General features: G+C 39.5%; 1 protein-coding gene across 7 annotated transcripts in view; it reads right to left on the bottom strand.

Moving 5' to 3' along the window:
* Rims1 (regulating synaptic membrane exocytosis 1) overlaps positions 1-27,089 on the bottom strand; it is a 481,904-nt gene that overhangs the window by 394,974 nt on the left and 59,841 nt on the right. For all 7 annotated transcript variants that reach the window (XM_028767193.1, XM_028767198.1, XM_028767197.1 and 4 more), the window contains exon 2: positions 4,019-4,099. In XM_028767193.1, the coding sequence (XP_028623026.1) occupies positions 4,019-4,099 (81 nt within the window). The remainder of the gene's footprint in view (positions 1-4,018; positions 4,100-27,089) is intronic.

Genomic DNA, 27,089 nt, shown 5'->3' on the forward strand with positions numbered 1-27,089 from the left:
CCCTCCCCTCCCCTCCTCTCCTCTCCTCTCCTCCCTCCCCTCTCTGTTGTTTTCCTCACCTAAAGAGCCACCTGTTGCCATGCTTACCTGAGCACATCACAAAGCCTCAACTGTATATTAAATTTATAAAACTAGATAGCACACAGATACCACAATATCACTAATCCAATGTCTACACACACCACTGCACTGGCCATCCATCCTAGATTTGGTTTATATCCTCAACTCAGTTTCCTGATCAATGTGTCTATCATCAAAGTGTGAATATGGTGGCTCCACCAAATTACTGCCTCATAGATACATTCAGTTAGGCAGAAAGTTCTATCCACATGCGGAAGGTTCTAGCTCTCAAATGACTTCTTACAGGATCTGTATTTCTCCTCTAAGGTCTCCACATCTCTCCAGGAACTATTACAAAGGCTATGGGTGGATTTGACACTGGATCTACTTATGTCATATTCAAATTCCATTTTCCCTACTTCCAACAAAGAAGAGCCATTTCATATATAGATGCATTTGATTATGCTAATCTAATTAAACTCTAATTAAATCAAATTACATGTGATGGATATTAAAATGTATACCTCAACTCATTTACCTTGAATAATAACTCTGTCTTAAAGTCCTATCTGGAATGGACTCTTACCATTTTCTATTCTATTCCATTCAAATTTTTACAACAAGGTTTGGTCACTGATATTTGTCAACTATTTTCTGACCTGCTATCAGGATGATTTAACATTTTTTTTTCAACTCATTAATGGCTAAAATCTGTCCTCAAAAATTCCCTCCTAACTTCATTTTGTCTTTTCCACATATGGAGAGTTTCATTCACAAATATTATCCTCTACAAAAGGTAAAAAGAAATAAGAAAGCTGGTCTTTAAATTCTTCTATTTACCTAGAGAGAAGTCTACTTTCTTAATCAGAGAATTAAAGTGTGAAAAATAGATGGTTAAAAAGGATTCAAGGAGCCTAAATTGTTGCTGCATGTCCAATAAAGCTAGAGACACCACTGGTAACATGAGGTTCAACTTAAGTTATGACTCATTTCCAATTCTAGGAGTATAAATAAATTTAATTAATATAAAAAGGGAGGATAAAGAAAAATAGTGATTAATCGTGCTTTAGCCTAGTTTAGTTACTACAACTTGAATCTTAGCACTGGGGAGTCAGAAGCAAACCCATTGCTGTGAGTTTGACACCAGACTGGTGTACATAGTGAATTTCGGGACAGCCAGGGATATACTATCCTTGTCTCAATAATAGAGAGAGGAGAAGGGTAGGGAGAGGAAAAAAGTCTAAAGTCTTAACTGGAGATACAAATATTTGTCACTTTGTAACTAATATCAAAGTGAACATGTAATTTGCAACCAGTGAACCCAGTTAAAATGGAACTGTGCACTGCTGAGAAGCAGCTCTGTGATAGTGACTGCCTCACATATGTCTTACATGGGATTCAACCCAGCACTAAAATGAACAAAATCAGTCACTCCACAGACGTCTCAATGTGTCAGTGCTTCATGATATGAGTATCTGGGTTCTGATCTCTAGCATCTAAATAAAAGAGATTCAGCTGTGTGTTTCTGTCACATCAGTGAAGGAAGGCAAAGGCAGGATCCCCTGAGCTCCTTGTCCAGAAAGTCTAGCTAATCTGCTTCAGTGACAGACTCAAAAAAATAAATAAATTACAAATAAAAAAAGGTGAAGATGGCCTGAGAAAATGGCACAGTAGGTCCGTGTGCCTGTCGCACAAGCATGAAAACCTGAGTCAGGTTCCTAGCACCTACATAAGAATGCATGGCGCGGCCACCATGTAACACCAGCGCCCAAGCAGAGAGACAGGAAGATGACTGGGATTTTCTGACTTGTCAACCTGGCACCTTGTTTTGTGAGACATCTAGTGTTGAGTGAATGAAGCTGAGATAGGGCAAGAAATACCAATATCTCTCCTGGCACCTGAGTGTGCACACACACACATATATGCACACACATTCTCACACATATGTGCACACATGGACTTATTACACACACACACACACACACACACACACACACACTCACTCACCCACCCCACAAAGAGACAGAAAGATGAGGCAGAGAGCACTAGTCAAAGACACCTGACATCAAACTCCTGACCTTCACATGTGTGCACTTAAATATCTGTACATATCCGCACATACATGTACAGATTGGAACATGTACATCGGAAGTTACACACATAAAGTAAAATAAAGCTATTTCGGTGGGAGGAAGTGAGATATTTTAAATCAATGTTAATTTTAAGACATGAGATACTTAGAATAGATCAGAAGTTTTCTGGGAATTATCAAGACTAATTCTGTCATAAGCAAGTGTTTCATACAATAAGAGGATTTATTTTTTAAAAAGCCCATACATGGTGACACATGCCTCTCCTTCTACTGGGGAAACTGAGACAGGAGGATAGCTTAAGCTTTGGATTTTTAGATAATCCTGAAAAGCAGTGAGATTCCCATATCAAAATAAAAAATAAAATACTGCATAACATACATAAATAGTAATACATAAAGGAGGTATGTGGTGTAACCACTTGGGGTATTTTTATAAATTTTTACATTCATCAAAGTAATTATAAATCGTTCTTACTATGGTCAAACCAAATTTGTTCCTTAGAAAATACTGACTATGCAGAAATAGTTATTCAAGTCTAGTTTTTGAGACCAAATCTTTAATACATCAATTAAGTACCCTAAACTTTTTGGTAAAATGTTATATATTGAGGCTTAAAATATTTACAACTCTTTGTTCTTGTATACAGCTTGCCAAACACAAGCATTTAAATGGCCAAACCTTAGGAGAGAGCAGCAAGGAGAGATAATATCAAAGACGCAAAATCCAATTTTAAATGCGGGTTTTGATTAGGTAAGATGTAAAGAGATTTAAAATTCTGTAGAGTGTGATAGCTTATGCAATGCCCATAAAAGATTCCTATTACCCTAAGAAAACATTAATTTTTGTTTAATTTTGATCACTGCTAATAAAGACTTGCCATAGAAATTGGCTAGTCAGAAAATTTTAATTTTCTCTTCAGAGCTTTTTCTTTTACTGCTTCATCACTTAATTTTGGCTTTGCATAAAAACATTTTTCAGATAGCTGAAGAGATGCTCAGAAAATTCATCTAAAGACACATTTCTTCAAAGGTTTTTCCTATAAACTTTGGAAAGAGACATTTCCCAGTAGTGAGTGGTTCACGGTGATGCTTCTGCTAAGGAAGTTGCTGCTGATTATGCATTTTAAGGAAAATTTCATCTTCTCTTACTAGGAGAACGCTTATATTCTGAAGATTGACTGCATCATCTGTGGAGTGCAGAATTCTGACATTATTTAATCTCCTCAAATGCCAAATGGGAAACTAAAAGTTTATATATTCAATGCCTTCTTCCACCTTTGTTGTTACCCTTCTGTTGGTCACATTTAATTATCCTTTTACCTACCCCTAAGAATACAAAAATGAATATGAAGCTAGGTAGACAATCCAATTTCATGTAAAAGAAAACATGAAACAATCCAATCTCTTAGGATTGTTTATTGCCTTTAAACATTATTGTATGAGGGTTAGGAGATAGATTACCTGCTCATTTCCTCTAGCCTCTGCTTGGTACCCCATTTGTATATTGATCATTGATTCCTCATTTCTAAAAGTCTAAGGATCCAGGTCTTATGCATCCCCAAACCAATAATAATAGCAGTAGCTTTTAAACAACTCAAAAGTTGATGATACTGTAAAAACATTTCCCTCTCCTCTAGTCGGCCTCCGGCAATATGATAAAAGAAACATCACTTAACCAAGACACTTACTCCAGAGCTCTTGTTTTCAGGTAATTTTATCTAACTGACTAGTAGTAGTTTTTCATTACACATATAATAGAGACACTAGTATATCTACTCCCACATGCAAAGTGATTAATAAAATCAGTAACCAATGATCTGGGTAAGAGGTGACATTTTCAGTCAATAAAACCAATGCCATACTTACAGTGGTGGTTGATGGGGCTGGCTTTCAGCATTTCTTGGTGTTTTGCAGGCAGCAGGCTTCGCCATGTCCCTGACAACACACCTGGGGCGCATGATAGACAGCACAACGCACTATTAATTATAAAAGGGTAGAGCATATCTGGAAATTAAACACCGTACTGAAAACACAATCTAAAGGCAAGTCTTGTTGAGCCCATTAACCTTGGGCCTGAAAAGTCCCTGGATATTAGAATTCTTTGACTTGGGTTTTCACAGGTTCAACTATACCCACATAAATTTTATGCTGCCCTCGATATTTGATTTTCCTTTTAACATCAGTAAAATGATTGTCAGCAGCTTTTCCCATAGCAGAAAAGCTATTGAAAGCCTTGGTCTCACCATGTGAAGTCATCTGAGAGCTTAAAAATAGGAACTGCTGCTATGTTGATAGGTTAAAAATCCAGCAGAATTTTCTATGGCTTTGGCTGTCTCGCTAAAAGATACGGACTCTTACTGCCCATCATTAACTACCACACAGGTCTCCCTGTTTATGCTAAAAGAGATCTGAGAGGCTCTAGATATTCCCCCATATTACAAATTCTCTTCAAGCTGAGGAGGAGAAAGAGATGAAGGACAGGTTCACATGGGAAGTTTGTTATGTGTACATGAGTAATAATTCTTGAAAATATCTTTCTTTTAAGCCCTTCATGATAAAGTAAATGCAGAAGGTAGACAAGGCATCAGAGCTCCAAAGGACAAGAGGAGTTGGTATTCTTATTTAAGTCTTAATGGGGCTTAGAGCACCAAAGGTATCCATTGGCCAAAATTAGAAGACATCTCCATCTGACTCCACTTGAGTGACTCATAAACATCTGAAAGCTTTAAAGCAAATACAGCTCTAAATGGAGAGGGTTGGTTATACTACAGAGGCTGGGCATTATAGACTTTGCTAGATATAAATACCCTGAGGTTCTAGGGCCTATAAGCATGAGCCTGGCTCTTAAGAATTTTCCTGGAGATTTGGCTACACTGCTCCAAATTAAGGCCAATCATGTTATTCCAGAAGATTTCTAGGGAGACATTGGTAATAAAACAGTTTTGTCAGAGAAAAAGCTGCATGGCAAAATTCTCCACTTCTGAAAGAAATCATACAGGTAGACACAGACACAGGCACAGAAATGTGCATACATAGCAGACACACACTGCTCATTCTATCAGCAAGTACACGGGGAAATCACTATGTAATCATAATGAGAGAAGAGAGAAGAGAAGGAGCCATTTCAAACTCTCTGTACCTTCCTCCTGGGATAAAGGCTAAGTCTGGTGTGGCTGATGCCCAATAGATGGGTCTCATGCTGAAGGAGGTACTCATGTATCAGCACTAAGACAACTTGAAGGAAGGCAGCTGTTCGAAGCCACCCAGGAGGATTTCTCAGGCTTGGAACTTCAGTCTCACTTTTACAAGGTGTAAGGCCCAGTAACTTAAATTTCAGAGCACTGGGAAAAAAAAAATCGTTGACAATTCTCACTCAGCCCAAAATAGCATATACAGCCTGTTTGATCTACATGGGCTGGCTTCTGAAAATACCACCGAGTTGGAAAATTTTTGAAGAATTTGAGAATCAAAATTCTGCTTTTTCCTCTCTTAAGGATCAAGTATTTGTACAAAGCTTGGAAGGAAATCTACCACATAAAGATTTTCTTATTCTTTGAAATGACTATTTTCTAAGAATTGCAGATAAGCCAAACTATTTTTTTTTTTGTAACTACAAAGCCATGTCTTTGGAAGAAAGCTTTACCTAATCATAAGAACCTGTGGTTTCATTTTAAAACCAAACCAGTTGGCATATTTCTTCCATTTCCACTTGCTACACAAACTTACCAACAACAACAACCACAAAAAACTTGATCTGGTTTTCTGAACTTTGAATCTTAAATAATAAGAAATGAGTACACTGCTCTTCAAATCACAGAGCACTTAGAATTAATTTAAATATACACATTTTAATTTACTTCCTTGTTTATGTTTGATATTGGAGATTGAATCTAGCCAAGCATTCTACTACTGCTGTATGCCCAGCCCGCTTTTCACTAACTTGCCCAAGCTAGTCTTGAACTCACTCTATAACCCATGCCTCAAACCTGTTTACTCTAATGTCTCAACTTCCTCAGTGGCAGGGATTAGCGCCCTGTATAACTAAACAAGCTTGATTCAAACCTAATTCTAAAAAACAAACAAACAAACAAAAACAAGACAACATCACATTCCCCACACTAATTTTTATCCTGAAGACTCTTGCTCCTTCACTGGCTATAGGTAGCTACAGAATCTGAGTTTTGAGGGAAGAAACAACTAGCTTTCGATTGCTAGTTATTCATAGTTTAAAGGGATTCTTAGTCAGGATAATATATATTCCTACATTTTTCTAATCTGAATTCTTTCAGATAAAAAAAAAATCTTCTAAGACAAAAAATGTGTGACAAGGCAAGAGAAGTGCAGAGGCTCCTCCCTCTTGTATTCTTGCTGAGGTCATTTTAGGTTTAATTAGAATTTGATCTCCTTGATGGTTAACCCCACAGAAAATTATCAAACTCTATTCTAGGAATCCAAGGTCAGGATATCCTAGCTAACTTAGCTTCTGTTAAACTGTTTATGTAGAAACTCCCTCCAGCTAACCAAGGGGTTCTGTTAAATTGCTTGCTTCTGCAAAGTCCTCTGTAGCTGCCAGTGATATACCAGATGTGGTTTTTGCCTTCAAAAGCCCTGGGCTCTAGACATCACAGGTTATACCTATTTCCCTGAACACTTGGATGTACTCCCAGCTAGCTGCCATGAAGACTTTCAATAAACTGTGTTTGAGTGATCATCATCTCTGGTGGGCTACTCATAACAAAAGAAAAATTATTCTACACTCAGAAGAAGCTTGCTAGCCTATAAAAATTAACATTCCTTTACAATTATAATTGAAATGTAATTCAGTTTGGCGAGTTACAATCTTACAATTTTTGACAGTTCTAATGTATGGAATTTGTTAGCTCAAGAAATTTACATTATTCCCTATCCACTAGATACATTATAATGATAAGGTCCCTTCCTACTTTAAGAAACACAATGGCATTTCAGTTTGTTAAAGGTCTCTCCAGTATTCACTTCCACTATATTCAAAGAGCACAAATCCTGCGTGTTGTTCCCTTCCAGGGACCTTTACAGTCTAATCAAGAGTTCAAGGCCTTTGACCTCTAATCCTTTCTGATGTCTTCAATTACTGGATGAAAAAGTCAGATCTGGACTCTTACAGTCTTGTTCTTGCCTGTAAGCAGTCTGCTATCTCTCAAGCATCACTGAAGACTTATGCAAATGAGGCATTTTGAAGCTACCTCAGGGGACTGCTCCCCCTGACCCCACCCTTGGCTCTGCTGGGTTTTAGAATGCTTGCAATCAATTCAATGAATGGCTGCCAACTGCCCACTCAACCAATTCTCCTGGTCCATGCACATTCACAGGGGAGAGAAATTCACATTGCCACAAGCCTGCGGATGAGACTATGGAAGGGCTTTCGGCTCTCCAAACAGGAAGTGCGTGTGCTTCCAGATACTAGCCTATGTGAATTACAAATTCTGAATGCCTTCAAGAAACACAGTTTACATAATCCCTTTCCTCTCTTTCCCTCCTATCTATCTCCCCCTCTCCCAGCCCTTCTTTGAGACTTTTCATTTGCATGTTAGCAATCATTCCCCTCTACCAGGGCTTCTACATAAATATACCATCACTATTTTATAAAACTTTATCCAAATTTAAACTTTAAGTTGTTTGTTGTTTCATAGCTAATGTGAGGCAACTACTTCCCAGGCTCTAAGCTGTGGCTAATAGTCTATAGATATTGATGTTAGTATTCTGTCTAAATTCCACCTCCATAGTTATCTGGCAACACCCAGGTATGCTCCTCCCCACAGTTACCTGACAGCAGCCAGGTAGGCGTGCCCACTATAAAAGGGGCTGCTTCCTTCCTCCTCTCTCTCTTACTCTCTTACTCTCTTGCCTCTAGCTTCCCCTCGCCCTTCCTCCCTTCCCTTCCCCCTCTCTCCACGTGGTCATGGCCAGCCTCCTCTACTCTTCTCTCTCTCCTCTCGCTCTCCCACTCTCTTAATAAACCCCCTCCCCTTTGAAACCATTTGGTCTGGTGTTGTCTGTTCCAAGCTGTGTGCCGAAGTCTAAACAATTGATATGTTTGTTTTTAGTCCCATAGATTTTGTATCATTAGTGGAGACAACTTCAGTTAAACAGCATAGGCCATGCACACGCCACCATATGCGTATGCCAACTTCCCATGTGTTACCCATATTCACGGTAAAGGCATAAGAATAGTTATATAACCTAAGGATGAGAAAATGAAATACTTCACATAGTCTTCTAATTTGCTGGCCAGCAAAAAGCAATCTGACAGGCATTTTTACTGGACTGCTTTCCGTCTCACCCTCAAAATATTTCAGGCTGTTCTCAATCACGTCATTTACCACTAATTACATAAAATATATGCAGAGTTCCTATCTCCAGGCCAATGTGTCTTCTTAACCCTGGTCATACATGTAATTGCCTCTCTAGCACTGAACACCTTACTGACTACTAAACAACAACATCTCCTAAATGGACCTTCATTCCTCAAATCTGATTCCCCAGTAGGTATCTCTATCTCAGTTAGGAGTAAAAATCTACCCATAGCTGTTAGGTCCAAACACTGGACTTGGCTCTTCTCTTCCTCATACCTGTATCTAATCTACCATATGAACTGCATTTCCAAAACAGGTCTAGAGTCTGTTTGGAGACTGTGTCTCATCTCCCCTTTACACACATTGTTTCAGTTTCATTCTGAACACAAGGTGTTCATCTGGAGGACACAGGAAAACTTAACTGGAGTTGGTTGTCTTCTTCTACCATGAGCGTGGGTCCTGAACATCTAACTTAGGTCATCAGGCTTGGAAGCAAGCGCCTTTCCACATGGGAGCCGTCTCAGTGAGTCTTACCATGGATTTCTGGTGGATCGCTCAGTCTTTACCCTTGCTCTGGTCTTTGAGTTTATTCTCAGCACAGCAGCCAAGTGAAAAATAAATCTTATGAAAAATATATCAGATGAGACACCACTATCTACAATTCTACATGGCTTCCCAGCCTTTTCATGATAAAATGCAGAGTCTTTCAGATGTCTTCTCCAGCATCTCTTAACTCTGGGAGCTTACCCTCCCCTGCTACTGCTCATGTGGTCCTGACTCCAATGCTCAGCTTAGCATCTCTGCTTCAATCTTTACTTCTGTCTGGAGTACTCTCTCCCAAACCTGTATGACTAAACTTCTTACCCTTTCATGGCTTCATTCAAGTGTTGGTCTTTGAGATCTCTCACCCCACTAAGTCTTCTCACCTCTACAATGTTCTACAGGGAGCACCGTCACACACGCCCAAGCAGCCTCTGTATGCCCAACTCTACAGAAGTCATCCCTCATGTCTCCCACTGCTTAAAATAAAAGTTGCTCAAGAGTAGAGATCTTAGTCTATTGGGTTCATTAATACATATTAAGAGCCTAGCATTTTGCTGACATACATCAGTCAACTACTACATATTTGGTAAAAATTAAAAGCTACAGTTCTCAGACTTATGTAACTACCTTAACATGGTAGAAGGCATGATTCAGAACTCACCATAGATAACATAGGTTTTGGAATTATACCACATTTCTGTAAAAATGCTCTCAAACTATAATTCATAGTGAATAGCATTTCGATTCAAATTAACACCATTCTTTGTTTTATATGGTTCTCTTTCTTAATAAAAAGGGATATTTCTCAGCAGATGATTTTGTGAATGGAAATCTCCCTCCTTTCTCGCTCTCTTTCTCTCTGTCTCCATTCCTACCCTCTCTGTAAGTGTGTGGTGGGATGGGGTATATAGTCAAGTGGTTAGTATCATGTATCTTCCACAATCACTCTCTAATCTAGTTTTGGAGGCATTCTCTCACTGATATTCAGTTACACTGGCCAGTCAGACACCTCCAGGAATCTTCCTACCTTACTGCCTCCTGCACTGGGATTATAAACACAAACTGCCACGCCCAGCTTTTTTTTTTAAATGTGGATTCAGGAAGTAGAAATCAGGTCTTCATGCTTGCCTGTCAATCATTGTACCAATTAAGCCACCTCTTCAACCCATAAGGAAAAACAAAATCTCTTTTACCACTTTAAATATTTACACAAGAACATTTTGTGACATGATGCCTTAAAATCACATGCAAGGAAATATCTTTTAGTGAAGAAAAGAATAAATTTCGTGTCTTCTGGTTTTTCCACACAGGGGCTGAACTTCATGTTTAACACCAATCACATACAAAACTGTATGTGTTTCCTCTTCCTATGCAAGGGTATAGAGAGGTCCTACTTGGTAGAAAAGGAAACTTAGAAAAAGAATTCGATATTTGAGAATTAAAATTTCATTTCTAGAATCCTGGGGAGATGATCCAGAGGGTACAGGCACTCACTACCAAGCCTGAAGACCTGAGCAGAGAAGAAAGACCCCAGTAGTAGAAGAGAATTGTTGCCCTCAAGCGTCTCTCAGATTTCAGCTTGTGGGGCAAATTACATCCACATTTCCTTTTCCCCACATATAAATGAGCAAATGAATTACAATGTTTTAAATGATGACAAATCCTGTTCTCCCCACTCAATGCAGGACTGAAGCCTCCACACACTGGTCTTCCTTCCTCCTAAGCTCCATATGGTCTGTGGGTTGTATCATGGGATCCATCCTGTCTGCAGATACCAAACCCAACACTGTTGCCATTGCCAAGAGATGCTTGCTGATAGGAACCTGGTGGCTGCGTTTTGGGAGGTTCAGCCAGGACCCGACTAATGCAGATGTGGATGCTAGCAACTGACCATCAGACTGAGCTCAGGCACCCTGTGGGGGAGCTGGTGGAAAGACTAGAGGAGCAGAGGGGGATTACAACTCCATAGGAAGAACAATGGCAGCTGGCCGGACCACTCGGTGCTCCCAAGGACTAGACCACCAACCAAGGAGTGTACAGGGAGAGATCCATGGCTCCAGATACATATGTAGCAGAGGATGGCCTTGTCTGATATCAGTGGGAGGGGAGGCCCTTTGTCCTGTGGAGGTTTGATGCCCCAGCATAGGGGGATGCTAGAGGGGTGAGGTGGGAGAGGGCAAGTGAGTGGGGTAGCATCCTCATAGAGGCAAATGGAAGGGAAGAGAGGGAGGTTGTGGGATGAGTGGCTTGTCAAAGGGTAACCCGGAAGAGGAATTTCATTTGAGATATAAACAAATGGAATGCTTAATTAAAAAAAAAGAAATAAAGATGATAAATGGCTAGTGTTGATCCTTTATGAAGACCAGGATCTGGATCCAGTCACTGTCCTGCCCTGTAAGCATGCAACCCTTTGATGCTAAGGGTTTGTTAAAAGGGTATGCAATGACTTCAAAGCTCTATCAATACCCATAGTGTAAGATACAGGTGCACTGTTAAAATGTCTTCAAATATCACAGCAGTGTTGATAGCCAAAGGTTATTAGCTGAAGTAGAAATACAGAGTGACCTTAATCCAATGGGAACACAGGAAAATGTGATGTGCAATGCAGCTTATCTGACATAAAGATCTATACAAAATTTCGATGAAGAAGATAAAAGTTCAGTCATTTTAAGGAAGAGTGCAATTGATAAAAATCAATTCAAATACTCTCTACAAAAGAGTCTTCAGAAATCATCTCATTTCCATTCATAAATGCTGAGAGGAGAGGCTGCAAAAATACTGTCCTAAAACTCATTTTATATAAAGATCTGCATAATGATGTGGATTCCACTGTGAACAAATGAATGTGACTTTTACCCATAAGAGATGGAGTTGAGGAAACTCTCCACCAGGAGGAGAACGTGAACGTGAGCTTTGAAAAGCCAGATGTACTAACCACAAACCATCAGGGCGTCTTCTGACACCAGTGTGCATTCTGGGAACTCTCAAAAGCCACACTAGGGGGATTTTTAAGAAAGGCACAAAGACAAGTAAAGTTGATTTTTAACCATCAGAAAGGAAACCAGCTGGCCATCTCTCACAGTGAATGCCTGAGGGTGCTGGCCTCACTCTGCAAAGGCCAAGAAATTGACATTCAGGAAACCAGACAAAAAGGATCCCGGAAGAGAGGTGACCCGCTATTGAGATTAATGTAATATTTAAAATTTTGAAGAGTAAAACTTCTTTTCAAAGACAGTTCAGAGAAGAAAAATATCAAGAAACCAAGTTGTTGCTCTGCTGCCTGCCTTAACAGCCATCACAATTCTACAACGCTTGATTCCGAGGATCACTGCAGCACTTCAATTAACCTCTGTTTTAAAATGTTTATTTGCATGCACACATGCATGTGTGTGTGTTTGAGCATGTGTGTGTGTGTGTGTGTGTGTGTGTGCAACTGCTTGTACATGCAGAGTTGTAAAGAAGGCATCAGATCTCAGAAGCTGTGTGCTGGAAACTGAACTGTGGCCCAATAAAAGAGCAGCAAAATCTCTTAAATGGTGAGCCTATTTGTATCCAATCTATTATTTTATCCAATTTCCTATTTTACCAAAATCAATTTTTTCCCCTCGCCATTCTTGAAATATTATAGTCATGGACAAATGTCTAATGTCATACCCCACATATAAGTCCTTTTGTTTACATTTTCTTTCTAATGCAAAGTCAGGAAAATCAATTGAGCAGAGAGAAGCATCTAATAAAATGAGGACCCAAGTCAGGTTTTGAGCTGAGACTAGAGAAAGATGGAATGCCAATTTAACATCAGTAGGTTCATAAGAAAAAATTACAGTATAATTATGAAAATAGTAGATGTCGATAATTTGTGGAAAATCTGCGCTGAGAATGAGGAAGTTGTAGAAGGGAGAATTTTTGGTTTTTTTGGGGAGGAGGGGTTTCACATTTAAAACATATGTCTAGATGAGGTATTACAGGAAAGGAAGAAATCCAAGGCAGAAAATGGAGAAAGAACAGAAAAGGCTAAGTACTGGGCCAGATAAAGAAAGTGAGAAAAGACTTGAAGAGGAAGCCATGTTGCTGACGTGGTAAACAGGGATCTCATGTCAAAAACCAGGTAATCATTTTCACAAATGTTACCCTTGGGTTGAACTACCGCTGCCAACTCCAGTTCCTTCCAAAAACGATCCCTGAAGGACAACCCTTGGTGAGATTCACTTCAGAAAGGTGCTCAAGGGTACAATCATCTACCCATTTGTCATCATAACCCTCATTTCTGAGAGGTAGAGTCTCTCTGTTTTCCAGAGGCCTGAGGAAGACAGTTACAGGCTCTCTGTTCTGTGGGCACCCTCTTCTTCCAGCTATGCACCCCGCAAAGTTTGGTTGGCAGTCCCCAACTCTGTAAGGCAGGAAGAATTTGGCCATTTCCTCCTTTGCTTGACATAAGAAAATAACTTGTATCTTATAGACCCCATTTCCCTATGGTAAGCTCTTTCCCTCCACATAATGGTGTAGCCATGTTCAACAGGGTCCTGACACATTAGCTACTACTTCCTCCAGAACCTACTGGAGCTATTGCTGTAACTTCTCAGGAGGCTTATTAGTCTTTTAGAGACAGAAGGAAGTTGTTGACTTTTTGTTGTTGTTGTTGTTTGAATGTTTGTTTTGTCAAGAAAAAAAATCACCTGAAAATCACAATCAATAATTTTTAGGAAAACAGTCCTGAAAAATTACAAGAACATCTGATTTTCATTGGCAATTGGGAAACATTCTGTACCAGGTGACTGAATTTGCTGTATTCCTCTGGAAGCCTTGGAAGATCATGCTTCTGTGTGAAATGCATTGAACTTCAGTTGCACAAACCCCAAGACCCACCCATTCATTGTCCACTGAAACACTTGATATGGGAAGCACAACCTGTCTTGCCTACAGTCAGTCACAAAAATCTGTTCTCAAAGAAAACCACATAGCTTTTGTTTTCTAATAAAGGAAAACATACTGATATAAAATCAGACAAATATTGCAACGGTCTTAGGACTAACAGCAGTTATATTTGAAAAAAAAATGTTTACAACTGTTAGTACTATACACCTGTACAGAGTTCTAACATCCACAGGCAATTATTTTCCTTGTAGCTGCAATAAGAATCAATGGTCTACACTGATGGCCTATCCCTCGTGAGCGACCACCGATGAGTTGAAAACATGAGACAGGAGACAATTTTCTCTGGAGAACTACCACATCAAAACGAAACACCAACACTCTCAAAAAGAGGCGTACTTCTTAAAATTGTCTTCCATTATTTGAAAAGAAAACCCAGCAACCTGAGATGAATTTAGACTTGAAAATTGAATAAGAGCATAATCAGAAAAAGTTAATAATACTGGCGACATTCTTGAGTGTTTCCAGTGAGCCGTAGGGCATAACACTCAGTTCTTCAGCCAAGTAATCTAATCAGACATTTTGGTGTTTTGTGATTTAAAAAAAAAATGAGAATGATATTCAAGTTACAAATTGGCCTGTGAAATGCCACAACTCCTCCCTAGGAGGACAACTTTTTGAAACCACATGATACCTGTGACATGGTTCTCATTTTCAATTAGGTTTTAGGAATTACCACTTATTTGGGTTTTTGTTTTTTCATTTTTTTGCTTTTGTTTGTTTGCTGTTTGATCATTGTTTTCGGGGGAGTCACATTGAGCCTAGGCTGGCCTCAAGCTTACTAAGACATAAACTTCAGACCCTATAGCAAAAATTATATATATATATATATGCACACAACTGCACTTGTTTTGGACAGTACTGGGGACTGAACCTAGTGCCTTGGGCATGTACACTAGGCTAGTACACTCCCAACTGAGCTACATTCCAAGACCAATAGCTATAATTATAACTGGACATTTCAAGTTACAGGCACTAATGTTTAGTAGACATTTCTTGCCACGTCTGAATGCTGTCCGAGAGCACCAGGCAGTTGTACGATGGTTCACAAGAGTCTCAGAGCTTATGCCAATACTATGAAATCCTGAAGTAGAAACAACAAACATGGGTAGCAGTGAGGAAAATTGCTGGAGCTATTTTGCAACTTTTCTGCTTTTTAGATAAGGACGTTAGAGTGGGTCTATGGATCTAAGCTTTTCCTCTCGTAGGCATTCATTCACTCATCTGGGAGCCAGAAAACTAATAAACAGCTACTGAGAGAGCCCACAATGGTTCCTTGGTGGAATTGCTGGGGAGTTTTTAAATAGATAAAATGAGCTGGGAAAAGGAAATTTACAAAGTCATTAATAAAATATTTCAGTCACTACTTTCAATTAATGCTAAGTAATTTTCCAACAGATTCACCTGCCTTGAGAATTAAAGAGTTAATGGAGCCCATCAAATAAGAATGTGTGTTGTACTGTGTACTGTGTGTAAACGCGTAAGTGCCTTGAAAGAAATAGACTGTATTCATTTGTTGTAAATAAATGATAATTTGATATGTCAAGAGACCATAATGCCTCTTTTACCTGAAATATGATAAAAGGACAAAAGAATTCAATTTGACACTTTGGTAGCAACTCAAATACTTGGATATAATTGCTTTTTGTCTTATGTTTTTGTGCTTAGAAAAAAAGCAAATAAAGATTACAATTTTTTTTGTCATCCCTTTCATCCATACTGATGAAGTTATAACTAGTCACTTAGGAAATATTCATTATCCTTCCAGAGAATGATCAAATGCCTAGGAAGTAAGATTTCTCAAACCCACTGGGACAGAGGCACAGCCTCCGAGCCTTGAGCTCTTTCTTGATCTAGCAGGACCATCATGTCAATGGACTTGCCGAGGTTACCCCACATCTCTTCCTCGAACTTGACTAAGCACGATCAATTAAAATGGAAGGAGGGCACAAAGCGGTTAGAACCACAGGATGAGGAGTTTGCTATGAAATTGTGTCCTCTCAGAATGTCAGAAGCTTCACCCATAAAGTCTCATTAACATGACTGCCTAAGCATGACCTGAACAAAAACAACAGACATGGCAGCGTGGATAGAGAAAAGAGCAGGAGGTCTCAACTCTGCATAAAGAACCATACGCAGCTAAGGAACACTGAAAGCGGGAGAAATAGTCTTCCCACCATTGGATTTTCTAATGCCAAACGGTCGGCCCTGAACACAAAACACAAGCAACATTTTAGACTGAGCAGTTTGCATTCACACGTTTAGGTGTATGTATGCACATACATATATGCATGTACAACAACCGATGGGGGGGAAAGGCCATGAATTTAAAGAGAGGGCTACACGGAACATTTGGAGGGGTAAAGGGGAAGGGAAAAATGATGTAATTATATTATAATCTCAAAAAAATAAAAGAAGGAAGAAACAGCTTATCTTAGCCATCCCCCTCTAAACCTCTTTATACCTCTCGAGTTTTTCAGGGGACTCCATTAAGTCACTGATTGTCAGAACACAGTCCAAGAATGGAGTCCTGTGAGAGGATTTCTTAGTGCTTGTGAGAAGACTCTTAAAAACAAGACAAGATTCTTGTGACCTCCATTTCTTCAAAACACGGAATTGTTCTTAGAATATGTTTTCCTGCCCCTCTCAAGTGTAGTGGATAGAAGTGAGCTCACTTCAGATTATTCATTACAACTGGCTATTGTTACTTCTTTATTTGCCTCTATGGAAAAGGGTGGTGGCTCACTCCTTTAATCCCAGCACTTGGGAGGCAGAGGCAGGTTTATTTCTGAGTTCGAGGCCAGCCTGGTCTACAGAGTGAGTTCCAGGACAGCCAGGACTACACAGAGAAACCCTGTCTCGAAAAACCAAAAAAAAAAAAAAAGAAAGAAAGAAAGAAAGAAAGAAAGAAAGAAAGAAAGAAAGAAAGAGAGAGAGAGAAAGAAAAACACAATTGTGTGAAGTGTGGCTCCTTTGCCATGTGTGGCTTCCCTGACAGTTGTACACTTCACACATGTGACTCCTCTTAACTTCAGAGTGTAAATTGTCTGAGGCTCTGGATAAAAGATCTCTTAAAGTCGCCCTTTCAAGAAACTCCAAACTCGTTTTTCCTTAAATGAAGGGCTGGAAACATTTCTCAATGTTTCCTTCAAACATTTTCTCTGTTTGAAGAGACCAGGAAAGTGTTTCCTGTCCCCTCTCGTGCACCCACAGCTATCTTGCTCTGGGGTATTTCATTCATACATGTCTGTCCCTTAATCTCCACCTCTTCCTAATTCCTCACTTGGCTTGTTTGTTGACTCAGGTAAATCAGCTTAACATTTTTAGGGCATCCTTTCTTGACACTTTCCCTCCTTCCCATTTCCCACTTTCCTTCCATCAAGTTGTCTGTTACCTTCCCTGTCTTAATTTTTGTCTTTTCAAAACTCAACTCAAATGTCCATAACTCCACTAATAACTTCCAGCTCACAGCACTCCTTCCAGCATCTTCTAAAAATGCAGACCGTATATGGGCATAGGAGATTTTATTTAATAGCAGCAGTCTAAATATTGGGAAGAAGCTCAAAAAAATGTTCACTTGAAAACAAGATACAAAGCAGTAGTGTTTTCTGAAGTCCCACTGGGATGCGCTAGTGATAATGACATCTGTATGAGTTGTTACAAAAGGCTGGTTAACTGATGAACAAATGTTTAGGGACACCTGTTCCATGCCAGTCTCCTTGCCAGTTGCTGTGATCACAACCTGCAAGCGAGTTAGTCTGGCCATCAGTTACACTCATGACCATAATAACTCACATTTCCCTAATGCCTACAATAGAAACTCATTAATTCACTTTGCATTAATTAACTCCTTTGACAATGACACCAGCTCTGTTGATAATTAGGTCGGCAACTATTCCTTGGCATTGCATTTATAAAGACCCATTTTGTAGATCTGTCACAGTGTTACTTGAACAAGCTGAACCTTATGCTACTATAACACTTAGTTTCCTTGAAATTGTTTAAGTTAGTCTTAACTTAAAAACTAGCTTCAGTTACACTTAAAAGAGCATTAAGGTTTGTTCTGCTCCTCCCCATTCCAGAGGCAGCCACATCTTAAGGCTCATTTTGGTAACACAATGGTGAGGGTCAGAGTGAATGGATTTGAAGTGTCCTGTTCGGCTTCTTAAGTCTGGCAAAGTGGATATTACTGCCATCAATGATAGTAATGGGTCTATATGTACCCATGACAAATGCCACAGCATACCCAGGGTTGAGAAAGGGAAAATTGTCATTAATGGGAAGGTCATCTCCATCTTCTAGGACTGAGATCCTTCCAACAACAAATGGGGTCAGGTGATGCTGGTACATGTTATGTTAGAGTATGCTGCCAAGTAGACAACAGGGGCTCACTTGAGGGGAAAGTAAAAGGACCATCATGTCTGCCCCTTCTACTGATGACTCCATGTTGGGATGGGTATGAACCATGAGAAGTATGACAAATAACTCGTGTCAACCATCCTTCCTACATAACCAACTACTTAGACCCCCTGGACATGCCATCACTGCCACTCAGAAGACTGTAGATGCCCCCTTTCTAAAGCTGTGACATGATAGTCATAGGGCTGCACAGAGCATCATCCTGTAGCCACTTGTACTGTCAAGATTGTGGGCCCAGTCATCCCAAAGGTGAAGCTTACTGGCGTGTTGTGGCTTTTACTATTCCTATCTAAAGTGCGTTTATCATTGATCTGACGTGCCTCCTGGAGAAACCTGCATCAAAATGGTCAAAAACAGATATTGGAGGGCCCACTACAGAACATTCTGGGCTACACTGAGGACCAAGTTGTCTTCTGAGACCAGAAGTGATACTCACGCTTCCATCTTTGATACTGAAAATGGCATTGATCTCAGTGTCAACTTCATAAAGTTCATTTCTTGGCAAGATAATCAATACAGCTACAGCAACATGGTGGTGAACCTCATGGCTTACATGGCCTCTAAGAATTAGGAAACCCCAGTCCACCAACCCACCTCGACAAGAACACAGAGGAAAAGAAAGGCCTTCAGCTGCTGAAGAGTTCCTGTTGTTATGAAATATAATTGGGTGAGGTGGTATCCTTGGCTGGTCCATGCCAAGGTGTGCCCCTGAGAAATCATGCCGTGGAAAAGACCTGGTGTAAAAGAGGTTTACTGGGGAGGGGAGAGGAGTGATGCTGGCACACATTATAGGGAGAAGGCCTGGGAAAGAGATAAAGGTGTGCAAATGAACACTAGTCAGGCAGAGCCATGAGGGCAGAGAGAGGGAAAGAGAGACAGAGACAGAGACAGAGAGACAGAGACAGAGAGCTCCTGAGTGGCAGCGGACAGGTTCTTTCATTTGCAGCACACACCTGTCCAATTGCTAGATCCCTGAGGGCGGGGCCTAATACCTGTCCAAATGTACCTTTCAACATCTCAGGTCACAGTTTCCATCCAAGACACCGAACAAGATAGGGAGGGGCTTAAGGAACCCCGATTTCTTAAATACCAACAATGAAGATCACTATATCCCAAAAAAGCCTAAAATTAATACTGCCATCAAGACCACCTATTTTTCAATGAACTATTAACTACAAAGTATATTTGTTTTCTTAAATCAAATCCAAGTTGCTCAAACTTTTAAAAGACCTGAACACTGTCAAGTGATTCAATGTGCTCAGAGATGACAATCTCAATTCTACTATTGTATATTTATCTGATGTTCATTCACCTTGCTTTTTTGGTGTTATTTCTGGAATTTTAACTAGCTCTAGGGCTCATTTCATGCTCACCTCCTAGTTATAGATCCACATGTATAGAAAAACATTGGAGATCATAAAACTGCACGACTGGAGTCTGTCTTCCCTCCTATCCAAGCAAACCTAAGGCCAAAGAGAATTTGCCTTGACAAAGTTAATTCTGTAGTTAAATATTCCAGCTGCTGGATTCTTCCTTCTACAATGTTTGCTGAAGACTATCCTATGTAACTTGAGTGCATTGATCGTACAGCTGCGGAAGTCCTACACATGAGGAGCTGCACGCAGCGACTCTGCTGCCTTTGTCAAACACTCTTCTGCACACATCTGTGTTGAGCGGTCTTTATTCCCCCTTTACTGGCTCGTTCTGTCTTATTGATCAGCCCCTCAGTTATATCTCACTTTGCAGTTGCTAAAGAAACCTACCTAAGTCTTGGTACAGTTCTTTTAACAACAATTCTCTTAAAGGTACTGTCACTCTGATTCCACTGGGAGGAATACAAACACCAATTTTATAATACTCTGTAATAGCCAGGTCACATAAAGACTAACAGTTTAGACTAGCAAGATTAAGAGAAACTGGTTGCTTCCAGTGACTGTAATACACTAGAATGCTGTGAAGGGGTTCTCAAATGGAACACTTCTTTGTCTCAAGCTAGACTTAAAGAGCTGAAATTTAGACTTAGGAATTTGAATCCTATTAGCTCTCATTTGATTATAATGTGTCATTTAGGTGTTTGGGAAAGGCTGGTGACATGTGAGCCCTTCATTTGTTACACAAAAACATATGAATCCTTAGAGGAAATGAAGCCCCAAGGAATCTCTGTAACATGGGTCACATATCATAGTCTTTCATAAAGCAGTTTTCTCTCAATTGCATTTTAATGACACCCACTCAGCTTTTATGACAGTCAATATAAGAAATAGCTGCTATACCAATTTCTGCCTTTACTGTAAAATAGTGGTGAGGTCACCAAGTGTGAGAGAGTTCATTTCGTTGTCATTGAACTCTATTTTAATTGCTTTATGTAGCACTAAGGCAATGTCATTATTCTGCAAAATATACATGTTTTAATCAGGACAAGGAAACTCAAGAGCAAAATCAAGTTTATGTCAACTCCGTTAACATGGAGAGTGTGTTTTGAAATTTCACGTTTTTCTTAGTCACAGGTGTTAATTCATTTTGCTGTTTGTTTGGCTTTTTTGTATGTGTGCTGGCTAGGGGTCTGCTCTCATGTCCTTTTATTTATGGAACAAGCAAGAGGTGTCAATTTCCTTTATCTCGTTATGTGAAATACTTTGAGGAAAAAGTAGAACAATACAAAACACACGCACGCACGCGTGCACACACACACACACACACACACACACATACACACACACACACACACACACACACACACACACACAAAAAAAAAACCTGTTCATCTTAGAGGAGCATTAGGAACTTATATTTTTTTAAAAGAAAAAAAAAAACCCTGAAAACTCAGTTTTCCTAAGGTTGTCATACTGTCCCTGGAAGTTAGTAGAGCTACATTAAATGACATCCATTCTGATGATGACAAGGGCAATCAGTAAGTTGAGGACAGAGTTAGCATTTTTGAAAGATTAAGCCAATGGAAACATCCCCTATAATTAATTCAAATAAGCAACATCACAGAAAATGGTTTCACAGTCCAGGAAGGGAAAAAATGTTAACGTTAATAAGCAGGTGTGGTATGGAGCACTTTCTAGAGAACGGTCTTCCCTTCGGGGGGATGATAACGGGACATTGCTGTACCTCCTGAGATATTTGTATTCTTCAACTTCATTTGGTAAATTCTGACACACAATGCTTTACGATAGCAGAGAGTGCTAATCCATATTGGCAGTCCTTACCATAAGATGAGCCTGGCTACATAAGGAGGCTCCATCTGTAAACAATCAAACAAACAAATAAATAAACACAACCATGGTGACTGGCCCACTTGTCATGGTGTGTCTTGGTCTCATGAATTGTCACGTTTCCCTTCACTCTGGATCTAGAACATAAGCACATCCATCAACACATAGGATATATACTCTTCAGAAAATATCACTTTAAAAGTACATGTTTTCCTCCAAGGTTATTTAATAAATTCATACATAAGTGGTGCACAATCTACTCAATAAATATTCTTAAAGTCTACCAGTAGATATCAACTCACCAAGGACATAGGTTGTGACCTAAATCAACGTTTTACGTAAAGTCCAGAGTTTCTGTTTCTTTACATACAATAAACAATATACTTATATAAAATTTAAAAATATAAGAGAAAGACTGTGGTGGTTGGAATGCAAATGGCCTGCATAGACTCACAGGGAGTGGCACTATTAGGAGGTATGGTGTTGCTGGAGTAGGTGTGGCCTTGTTGGAGGATGTGTGTCACTGGAGTGGAGTTTGACATTTCAGAAGCTCAGCCTCTGCCCATGGGATCAGTCTTCCTTCCTGCTGCCTGTGGACCCAGATGTAGAACTCTAAGCACCTTCTCTGAGTCTGCTTGCGCTCTGTCATGCTGCCCACCATAACAATCATGGAAAACTACTAAACTCTAAGCCAGCCCCTAATTAAACGTTTTCCTTTATGAGAGTTGCCACGATTATAATGTCTCCACACAGCATGACATGGAAACCCTTAACTAACACAAATTTTAATATGTGTATTTGCAATTCCTAAATGAGAAATATGGCAATAAAAATAAAGTATTTTCAGAATTTGGTCATGATATTAGCAAAGAATAAATGTCACAAATGGAATATTTCTGATATTTATGTGTCAGAAATTTTCTCTAGAGAAATTTCTAAGATCAGAGAGACATTTTCTCTGAAATTACATAACTCCCATATTTTATAATGTTTCTATTTTTTCTTACATATAAAATTAAATAATAAATAAATTAAAGAATGGGAACCTTAACAAGAAAAGTTAAATGTGCCTGGCTCCATCTACACTGCCCATGCAAAATTCACTTGCTATGTAATTCAAAATACCTCTTTGTATAGACTGAGGCCAACCTGGGCCACATAGTGAGCTTGACAGTCTGGAATGAGATTCTGGTTCAAATTTTTAAAAAATTGAATCTCACTGAAGAGTTATTATTAAAGTTATTAATACACAATTACAGACTGGTAACATACCTGCATTATCTTACACATGTTCTATATCAGTGGGTATAGGAATGAATATAGATGGATATGAAATATAGGTGTTTATAATGGGCATCCACTCAGAATAGATAAAGAATTCATATAATCCCGAAATAAAATGTGGCCAACCATGGTGTTTGTCCCAGAGAAACCAAAGCATGTCTACAAAATGATTTATATGAAGTCTATCAAAGTTTTATTAAAGTAAGTAAGCAAACTGGAGGGGACACACGTACTGACAAATAAAAGACCAGATTAGTATGTTCATACAATAGGATTCACCATGACAGGTGACAGTATAAATAAATCTTAAAAATATTTTAAACAATGAAGCCAGACACAGTACTTTAGAAGGTACAACTAAATTCTTACAGAGACCAAAAGGAATAGACGGAACAAGATCCAGAAAGTAGGTTCCTTTGTGGGGAGCTACTCTGTCGGGGATAAAAGGAGACCTTTGCATCTTGCATGTTTTGTGTGAATGTTGCTGTGTCCAATTGGCCAACACTCATTAGTCTGAGCACTTGAGACCTGGAAATGCATTGTGTATAAGTCACGAGTCATTAAAATATAAAAACAAAAGAAACAACTAATGCTTGTAATTCAAGAACATAACATTTTCCACAGCAGTATGCTATAATTTAATGTTCATCAGGAAACAATCATAACAATGAATAAATATGGAAGTCAAACAATTAATATACTTGTTCAAAATTCAGAACTAATTCCTTTCTACAGTGTCCAATAGGTAAAGGTAAATAGACTTAAAGCCCAGAAAGTATTTTGTGTGGGAGGATTTTTCATCATGATGAATTATTAAATACACATGAAAATCTTCAAGGAGCTTTTTAAGTAGAGTTCAGGAAGAGGGCAAGCTGTGGCATGACATACTAAAAAGCATTCCCTCTTGCAAAATATATGCAGATTATTTAAATGGTAAATTTGCATACAGTAGTCCCCAGAAAATATTTCTTAAGAATTATACTATTGGGGCTGCCGAGATGCCTTGGTGGTTAAGAGCACTTATGCTTGCATAGGAACTGAATTGCTTCCAAGTGCCCACACCAGGCAGCTGAAAATGGTCTCCCAACCCTCCATAATTCGCATTCCAGGGGGTACAAAGCTCTCCTCAGGAACCAGGCACACATCACACATGTGGTGTACAGATACACATATAGGCCAGGCACTCATGCACATAAAGTAAAATAAAACATTTTTAAAAAGTATAACTCTACAACCATGTATTTCTGGGAACATATATATATATATATATATATATATATATATATATATATATATGAAATACCTATTTGGATAGGTATTTGAAAGACTCAATATGCTATCTCCATTTGAACTGAACTGAAAACATAGCTTATGACATATGATAAAGCAAATGCTACTTACTGTAACAAATACTTACTTACCTTAGTTGGTTTTAAGATCAGTAGCTCATACCAAAAATTCTTAAGGTTATTTTTTTTACTAGACACATACTAGAAATGAATAATGTCACGAAAAGTGTCAACCAATCTGTTCCTTTGAAAATCCCATAAGTGCCGGCCAGCAAGATGGCTCAGTGGGCGCTTGCAGTCAAATCACATGACCTGAGTTCAATTCCCAGAAGATACATGGTGGAAGGAGAGAGCCAGTTCCTGCAAATTGTCCTCTGACCTACACATTCATGCTTTGGCATATGTAGTACACTCATGCATGCATATATATGTACACACACATACACACACAACATTTAAAATTCTATACATAATAGTGATGCTGCATCACTGTATGGTACAGTTGTTTTATGTACTTCTTGCATAGACACTAACAGGACTCTAAAGGCTATAATGCAGAAAAACACTCCTGTATCTCCAGTCTGTTCAGCTGGGGAGAGGCGTGAAGACATTCCCAGAACTATAATTGTGGTGTCCTATGAGCTGCTGCAACCTAATGGTCACAACAGAAGAGCAGGTGCGCTTGATTTGGCTCGCTTCCCTGACGGAAAGTCAGCCCTAACTGGCTTAGGAATCCTGGAGCGTCAGCTGGAAATCACTAAATTGAGCTTATTTCAATTGTCTCATTTGTCTACGAAATGTGGGCTTATATTAGGCTAGGAAACTAAGTCTGAAGGGGAGAAAAACAACAGAAACAGGAGACTATAAAATAATGGATCAAAAAATGAGAAAAAGGCCAGAATGTTAATATGCTTTCGTAAGCAATTTATGTCCGATCGTATAATCCTTAAGGTCTTGTTCTCCCATTTGTTTTGGTTAAGTTGTTGTTTAAATACTTACCCTTTCCCACCCACCTGACTACTACACTTCTTACCCAGGCTTAACTACGCCATTTGTTGTAGCCTCATGGAGGCTAACGTACCTGCTGACCCTTGATTTGGAGCAGGGCCATGACACCTGCTTGGGGTGATGGCGCGTTCGTAGGTACAACAGCAGGAAAAGCTGCAAAGCTGTTCTTGCATCACAGCTTGCCCTCCTGAACTGCCGTCACCATGAATCAAGCCTGAGAGCTAAAGGACCAAACCCAGACCCAACCTGAAGCTTGAAGCTAGCTAGCCTCTTGCCAAAACCTAAATAAATCACATCACCTCGCCAAGCCTAAGAAGCATGAACAGAACTCAGCTGCAGTCAGCAGGGACACTTCAGCCTCCCACAGGCACTGGGAAAATAAATACTATGCCTAATATTTGCAGGGTTGATCTCTCCTCTTTCCTCCAGAGTCATAGGTTGACCCATGGGAATATGTTCTGTGCACAGCTAGAAGCTAAGTATCTCTTCTCTTCTTAACTGTAGCAGATACTCTACCTAGCATGTTCTCCTCATAATATCCAAGTTCCAGATTTGCTGAGTATCTTCCCTATTAACTACTGACACATTCACCACCAAGATCCTCTCAAAATGCACTGATTTAGGCAGAAGCTAATTTATAACGATTATTGATAAGAATGATCAAAGCCTTTATGAAGATCCAGACTGTTGTTTCTCACTTCACTCACCTCTAACTACCCAACTATCATCTAACCCCTTATAGATACTCAATATTTAAGTGTTGATTAGATGGGTAAATATACTGGAAGTCTTATATAAAAGCCCCATTTTAAGCAGTCTTTTAAAAAATTAATTATTTATTTTATGTATGCAAGTACACTGTAGCTGTCTTCAGACACACCAGACGAGGGCACTGAGTCCCATTACAGATAGCTGTGAGCTACCATGTGGTTGCTGAGAATTGAACTCAGGACCTCTGGAAGAGCAATCAGTGCTCTTAACCATGGAGCTATCTGTCCAGCTCAGCAGTCTTTAATATATTTACAAACATGACAGTAAAAGAAACTTGGACTTGGGTTGGAGTGAGGGCTATCGTGATTCAGAAAGAAAACTAATTATTCTGGAATTAGATAAATCATCCCCTTCACAAAACACTAATTCTGTAGTCTGCCATGGTGGGTTTCCATGTAGCCACTATTCCACACCTCTCTCTTAACACAATCCGACCTCAATCCAGGCAACTCAAGAAGCGTGATACCCAAAGGCCCAACCTCAAGGTACCATTGTCATTTTATTGGGAAGGAAGAATACCTTCTTATTAAGGCATTGGGGTGAAGTCAGAAGACTTGAGTCTCAGGGGGAGTTCACCACACGCCTGGATAGGAAATCTTTACTCCATTCTCATCAGAGTAAGTAAGCATGGTGCATCTCTGGACTCCGTTCTGGAAAATTCTTAGTAACAAATGAACATTGTACACATAAGCATCATATATACAGTTGTATTGTTTTCTAAAGGCAATCTTTTACTAAACTTGAAATACTACATTGAGGAAAAAAAAACAGCCCAACGTCATTGTACCTAAAAACGTAACAAATACTATCATTACCAACTTGGTGAAGGTGACATCAGCTATAGCTTTGAGACAGAGACAAACAAAAGCTCTCTATTTAAAATTGATTCTTTTAACACCTCTCTCTCTCTCCCAACCTCCCTCTCTCTCTGTCTCTGTTTCCCTCCCCTTCATCTGTTTCTCTCAGTCTCCCCTCTCCTGCCTTCCCTCCTTCCTTCTCTGTCCCTGTCTCTCTGCCTCTCTGTGTGTCTCTCTCTGTCTCTCTCTATTTCTCTCTCTGCCTCTCTATCTCTGTCTCTCTATCCCTGTCCCTCTCTCCGTCTCTCTGTCTCTGTCTCTCTCTCTCTGTCTGCCTCTCT

Source organism: Grammomys surdaster, unplaced genomic scaffold (genome assembly GCF_004785775.1).
Source record: "Grammomys surdaster isolate TR1022 unplaced genomic scaffold, NIH_TR_1.0 171, whole genome shotgun sequence".
Lineage (NCBI taxonomy): Eukaryota > Metazoa > Chordata > Mammalia > Rodentia > Muridae > Grammomys > Grammomys surdaster.